The sequence below is a fragment of the Lactuca sativa genome, chromosome 9 (genome assembly GCF_002870075.4).
Source record: "Lactuca sativa cultivar Salinas chromosome 9, Lsat_Salinas_v11, whole genome shotgun sequence".
Taxonomy (NCBI): Eukaryota; Viridiplantae; Streptophyta; class Magnoliopsida; order Asterales; family Asteraceae; genus Lactuca; species Lactuca sativa.
The window spans coordinates 203602910-203610204 of record NC_056631.2 but is presented as its reverse complement, the minus strand read 5'-3'; the positions used below and the strand labels follow the sequence as shown (position 1 = coordinate 203610204).

General features: G+C 37.0%; 1 protein-coding gene across 1 annotated transcript; it reads right to left on the bottom strand.

Moving 5' to 3' along the window:
- Positions 1-6449: 6449 nt before the first annotated feature.
- LOC111917116 (uncharacterized) lies at positions 6450-6833 on the bottom strand. The gene has a single exon (XM_023912775.2). It carries the CDS (start codon positions 6831-6833, stop codon positions 6450-6452), a length of 384 nt encoding a protein of 127 aa, XP_023768543.2.
- Between the last annotated feature and the right edge of the window lie 462 nt (positions 6834-7295).

Sequence of the window (7295 nt, the reverse complement as noted above, 5' to 3'; positions counted from 1 at the left end):
ATATGCAAGTAGCATGTTTTGGAGTAACTATATTGTCAAGTATGAAAGTTTGGGTCTTTCATAAATGACTAAACTGCACAAATGGTCCCTGTGGTTTGCTCAAAATTGCCACTTTGGTCCAAAAAAGTTTTGATTAGCACCACAGGTCCAAAGTTTTCATTTTGTTGCGACTTTGGTCCAATTTGATTTAAAAATATTTAAAATGATGGACTTACCCTTGGTATTTCCCTTTTCTGTTTTTTATTTATTTAAAAAATTTTCTTATTAAAAATAAAATAAAAAGAAACCCTCTCTCTCTCATGCGTGTGCCCCTTTTTCTCAAAAACCGATCCCTCTTGACAATCGATCCTTCTTCTCTCTCTCTTTGAGAATGCCGACAATACACCCCCATCTCCAGGCCCTGACCTTCATCAACATAACCATTTCACCATTGCTTGCCTTCATAATCTTCCACCATACTTCATCTTCGATCGGAGGGGAGATAGATTGGAAACAAGGATGAAGCAGCAAAACCATCACCGCCATTATTGTGCGCCTCCCTGCTCCTGCAATCAGACCGCCACCTCTTTACGAAACCCTAGTGTCAAGGAAGAAGGATTCTACATCGACGACATAGAAGAAGAATTATTGTTGAAATCCCTAGCTCATCCCTTTCATAGATCTTATATCGTCGGAGAAGAAGGGTTATCTGACAGCGCTAAATCTATTCAATATATGTTCGATCTTCGTCTCCAAATGTGTATCTCTTTTCTTTTTCTTCTATCTCGATCTTTGTCCTGTGGATGAACAATAGTCGAAGGACGTTGTGATGGATTTTAAAGCTTAAGTTAGGTGGAACAATTTTTATGTTTTTGTTTACAGAAATCACAATATTTGTGTGTGTTTTTTCATTTATGGAATTTGATTTGTGTGTGGGTATTCATCACCAAAAAATCGATTTGTATATGGGTGTTCTTCTCTTCTCCTCTTTCTCTGAATCGGGTGAACACTAGGGTTTCCGATGACATCGATGTTCGAAAAAGAGACTAGTGCGAAGGGTGGCGGTGCTAGGGTTTCATAAAAGTGGCATTTGAAAGAAAATTGGTGATGGTGATGTGTGAAGCAAATCAACGACAATGGTGTATGAATTGTGATTTGAGATATAATAGATATAGAGAATGGTGGTGTGGGAACCAGATCCGATTCCAGCTTCGGAGGAGGAGTTCCTCAGTCATCACCTCCACTGGTGGTGGTTTGGGTTCTTTAAATGGTATCATAAGGTGAAGCATTTTGACACACACACACACACACAGAGAGAGAGAGAGAGAGAGAGAGAGAGAGAGATTTCATTTTTATTTTTTTTATTTTGTTATAAAATATTATAAAAATAAAATAGAAAATGAAAATTTTCTTTTTTCTTTTAATCAAAATAAATATTTAAATAAAAAAAACCGAAAAAGAAAAATATAAGGGCAAAATAGTCATTATGAAAAGGTTTATAGAAAACTGGACCAAACTTGCAACAAAATGAAAACTTTGGATTTGTGGTGCTAGTCAAAACTTTTTTGGACCAAAGTGGCAATTTTGAGCAAACCATAGGGACCATTTCTGCAGTTTTGTCTTCATAAATACGAAAGTTAGGGTCTTTCGGAAGCTAAGGGAAATAATGAAATATCTAAACACACTAACAACTTAAAAACGAAATCCTAACAAAAAAGAACGACATAAGGTAAACATTACAAAGAATAAAAATATGCATGCAAAAATAAAGAAAATGAATAATGAGCGAAAACATTATGAAAAGGAGAAACGAACAACTAAAATTAAACATGCTTCTTTTTTTATATTTTTTATTATAAAATCAGACTTTACATCGAAAAGGGGCTCCCATCACTAGCACTGAAGCAACCAGCCTGCTACCTTTCATGTATCACAGACTAGGCCTGACAATCGTGTCGTGTTCGGGTTGGCGTGTCGTGGGTTGGCGGGTTGGCGGGTCAAAATATGTCAACCCAAACACGACCCATTTAAATATACAGGTCACGGGTTGGCGTGTCACGGGTTGGCGGGTTTGGAACATAAACCCATATATGACCCACGAACCCATTTATTTATACGGGTTCACAGGTTGGCGGGTTTGTGGGTTAGATTTGGGTTCGTGGGTCAGATTCCATAAATAAAATTAACAATTAAACATGAATAAATTCTTGATGGTTGATGCAAATATATCTAAATTTTAGACACTTAACTACTTAAGTCTTAAAGTCTTAAACATCCAAATGAAAACTAAAAACATTCATAGAAACATGTTCAATGCCTCAATCGCTTATACAGTCATATGCCGATACGCCATTTGATTTAGGGAAAAAATGAGGAAAAACAGTTGGTTACAAACTTACATACGACCTTATGAGGTAGGACCACAAGTCAAAATATAAATACATTTAAAAATAAAAAATATTTTTTTAAATTAAAAATATAAACGGGTTGGCGGGTCAACCCATTTATTTTTTGAGAAACCCATATATGACCCGTTTAATAAACGTGTTGGCAGGTTGGCGGGTTGGCGGGTTGGCGTGTTGAAAAATTCAACCTAAACCCGTTTATTTCGTGTCGTGTTGCGGGTCGTGTCGCGTGTTGTGTCGAGAATTGCCAGCCCTATCACAGACTCCCAAAGCGAGGAAGACCACAAAACGGTGTAACCCAATAATCCAACTCTCGTTTTATTTAAACTTTACACCTTAATTAACTTTATGAGCGAAAATAACACAGTCCGGATCTCATGTCCTTAATACTAGATGGTCAAGAATCAGAATCAAGGCATCCTTAAGAACCCGCATGACCAAATCAGCTTTCACCGAAGCAGCAAGGGCCAACCCCCGTAGGAGCCCGAGCTCTATGCTTTCACTTTTTCGAGAGCCACAAGTATCATATCACACTATTCTTTATTCGCAATATGTAACTTTGAAACAACTTCTAACTTGATTCCACATTGATTTGTACTTCGTTTTGAGCTTGAATTCTTCAATCTCTTTATATATATATATATATATATATATATATATATATATATATATATATATATATATATATATATATATATATATATATATATATATATATATATATATATATATATATTTCTCTTTTTTTTTTTTTTGGAATTTCATGAAATTTCTTCAATTGAGCACTTGAAATTCTCGATTTGGGCACTGAATATAACGTTGTACCATTTCTTCTTTCCTGACTGTGTGGGTCTAATACTTATGCTCTCTGTTACCGCAGGGGTAACACGTATTAACAAATAGGGCCATGTTCTATGGGTTCATAGTTGCAGATAAAAATTCTTTTTAAACATTCAGAATCAAATCATCCTAAAGCTGTTATTATTGCCAACAAAATGTTTCAGTACGTCATTTTTTTAATGTCTAAGGCTAGGGTCTTGAATCACGGTGTCTTGGGTCCCCTAGTTATGATAGCTGATTCTACACTTCCAATAACAATCAGGTCGCTTCGGATTTTTCTTTTCATTTTTAATTCTCAATATCCCACTTCATGGAGCTATCGTATGTAAAGAATATCATCATGTTGTGTGTGCGTGTGTGTGTATATATATATATATATATATATATATATATATATATATATATATATATATATATAATTTATTTATTTATTTTTTTGAAATAAAAATTAAAACATAAATTTTTTTTGTGTGTTTGTTTGTTGTGTGTGCGTGTGTGTATATATATATATATATATATATATATATATATATATATATATATATATATATATATATATATATTAAAACATAAATTTTTTTTGTGTGTTTGTTTTTTATATGTGCAAATGGAAAATGCAACAAAATGACAATAATTTTTTTATAGAAAAAAAAACTAGGAAGAAATAAAATGACAAATAAAAACATAAATGAAAAATCTTTTTGGATTTTTTTTAAACTCTTTTTTTTTTAATTTTTTTAAATGTTTTTGAAAAAAGACAAATCAAAACTTTTTACAAAAGGATAGCTAATCCCCTTCCCAAGCTTAAAATTAAGCATTTTCCTCAATGCTTAGGGAGGAGTGGAAGATTACTACTCTAGCGAGGATGGAAAGCGACGGAAGAACTCGTCGCGGAAATCGGTAAAGTCCTCACGATACCCTAATACCTCATCACGATATCCGAAAACATGAGTCTTATAAAGCTGATAATCGAGGCAGAGACTAGTCATAGTCTGTTGAAGAGTAGCTATATCGTGACAGAGATCAAGATAGTGTTGGTAAGTGAAGGGGGAGTTGCGGTCAGGGTGAGATGGTTGGGTGGGCGGGGTCTAATCTTGAAAGTCAGTCTGCATGGGATTAGGTTGGATATAGGAGATTGGTGTGGCATCTGTGTAATCTGGGTGCATAGTGGACGAAGATGGTCGATTAGAATGCGGATGTGTGGCCTGTTGTGACCTACGTGGGTGAAGAGGCGGTGGAAGGTTTGATGGAAGAAACCACACGGTCTCACTAATGGGGTTAGCGAGGTCGATGTCATCAGGACCAGTGACCTTGAAATAAGTGGATTAGACCTGCATCCAAACATACCCACCCGGGGTGGAATGTAACATGTGCATTGCCCGAAGGTTCTCCAGGGTCAAACGAAAGGATTCAACCGTAAAGAAGGTGTACTCCGGGGGAGAGTGCTCTACGAGGGTACGAGAAATGATGGTGATCAGACCACTACAACGAATGACACCGCCGGTTCGAAGGTTTAAAAATCTGTGGAATCTTTTGATGATTAAATCACCAAAATGAGGGCGGTACGATCCGGTGACCATGCACCATAAGATAAAAAGCTCGGCTTTGCCGACTTTGGTAGTCTCAACCTGCGCGTAAATAATATTGCAAATAATTTTCAGAGCGATTTTTAGTACTGGACGGAAAATGCTAGTCTGAACGGATTGGGATGAACTGTAAAAGTCCCATCCGATAATGGAGTGCCAAAAATCACGCACGTCGAAAGAAGGGGCAAGTTGAGATAAGTTGGTGACGGGGGTATGAAAAAAGTACATAACTGGTCCACGTGAATAGAGTGAGGGGTGCTAAGAATGTGAAAGACAAATTTTCCCTCATGGTTGACCTCACTCAGTGTAGCTAGGAACTCTCGGGTCAATTAAGGACAAGTACCAAAATCTGCACCTATAAGACGCTCCCAGCCAATATGGAGTTCCCGCATCAATGTCCGGCTGGACAGTGTATGACAACAGTCTAAGGCAGCCTGTGAGCCTAAATCCAAGGTCACATTGTCCACTTGGACAGTGTATGACAAGTCCGGAGTGTCAACATTTCGGCATGAACGGGAACGTCTAGGAGGCATTTTTCAGGTAAAAAACTGGGACAAATTTGGCACAATTTCCAGATAATTAATTATCAAGCAAAAATAATTTTTCCTAACTATTCTCACAACGGATAAGCAAGCCCGCACAAATATACATAAAAAACAAAAGAGTTCAGTTTCAGAACGAATATACATGCCTGCGCACTGAGCAGCAGTATATTTTTCGCGTCTAAAAATTTTTGATTTTTGAAATTCCGTCTGGATGAACCTCTTCTGAATTGCGTCTCGAGGAAACGTTTTAACTTTTTGTGGCCTGCGGAATGCTAACGGAGCGTTAACTAAAAATGAAACTCATAAAAATTCAAATTTCAAAATGAAGAAAAAGAGATTTTTGGTGATTTTCAATCGTTTAAAACATGATTTCGTTACCGTAGAGATGTTGTTGAAGTAAAACGGAAAAGATTGATACCTTGTTTGTTTGATTTGGATGTAAAATGAGTGATTTTTGGTGAAAAAAATCGAAAGTAAGAGGAATCCAGAGAGAATTTTGGAGTTATGGTGGTTACAAATGAGGCTTGTGACCCGTATATATAGGAAAAGGCCAACCTGCGACCGCATAGAGAGGACCTGCGATCACAGGTTTTTAAATTTATAGCCATTCAGGTGTTTTACGAAGCAGATAACGTCTAGATGCATGAAAAGTGATACTTGCGATCGCATGTATAGAACCTGCGATCGCATGTTTTAATAAAGATGCTGGATTCGATCATTTAACGTTCAAGGTATGGAAGGGGTGGTAAACACTGATACATGCGATTGCACGTATAGAAATTGCGATCGCATGTTGTCTTTTTTAGACAAAAATCCTTCCAAAAAACCTCGACGACCTTCTGCGACCCCAAAATGCATAACCTGCGATCGCATAGACCACCAAAACTGATTTTTTTTCAACATTTTTCAAATTCTCTCCATTCCTTTTTGTATTAAAAACACGATTCAGTTAAAAAGAGACGACCTAGGTAACCAAAAACACACAAAGAATGAAAATAAGTTGCAAAATCCAAAACCAAAACAAACGCCCGGGTTGCCTCCCGGTAAGCTGCCCATTTTTACTGTTGTTGGCTCGACATTGTTACTTGGTTTCCTCAATTGCGGTAAGTCGGGAACTCGACTACCTCCACTTCTTCATTTGTAACTTGAAACCCTTCGTAAAATTGTTTGAGATGATGACCATTTACCTTAAAAATCTTTCCTGTTTGTTCACTCTTAATTTCTATGGCACCATGATCAAATACGTTAGTAACAACAAAAGGTTCCACCCAACGAGACCTCAATTTACCGGAAATAAGTTTGAAATGAGAATGATATAAGAGTACCTTTTGACCGGTAGTGAATACCTTTCGCGAGATCATCTTGTCGTGAAAAGCTTTTGTCTTCTCCTTATAGATTGCTTTGTTCTCATAAGCATCGTTCCCGATTTCTTCTAACTCTTGGATATCTAATCTTCTTTTCTTACCGGCTTCATCCATGCTCATATTCAACTTTTTGATAGCCCAATATGCTCGATGCTCTAATTTAACCGGTAATCAACACGGTTTGCCAAAAATAATTCGATATGGTGACGTACCGATAGAAGTTTTGTATGTTGTTTGGTGAGCCCATAACGCATCATCCAATCAAATACTCCTATCTTTCTTGACCAGATTGATGGTTTTGTCTATAATGCTCTTAATCTGTCTGTTTTCAGCTTCAGCTTGCCCGTTGGTTTGCGGGTGATATGCTATGGATACCCGGTGTGTGACACCATATTTCTTGAGGATTGCTTTGAGGGTGCGGTTGTAGAAATGCGTACCCCGATCATTAATAATGTTTTTTTGTGTCCCAAACCTAGCAAATATATTTGTCATGACAAAATCAACTACAACCTTGGCATCGTATGTTCGTGTAGCTTTTGCCTCGACCCATTTGGACACGTTATGCACACCAAGTAA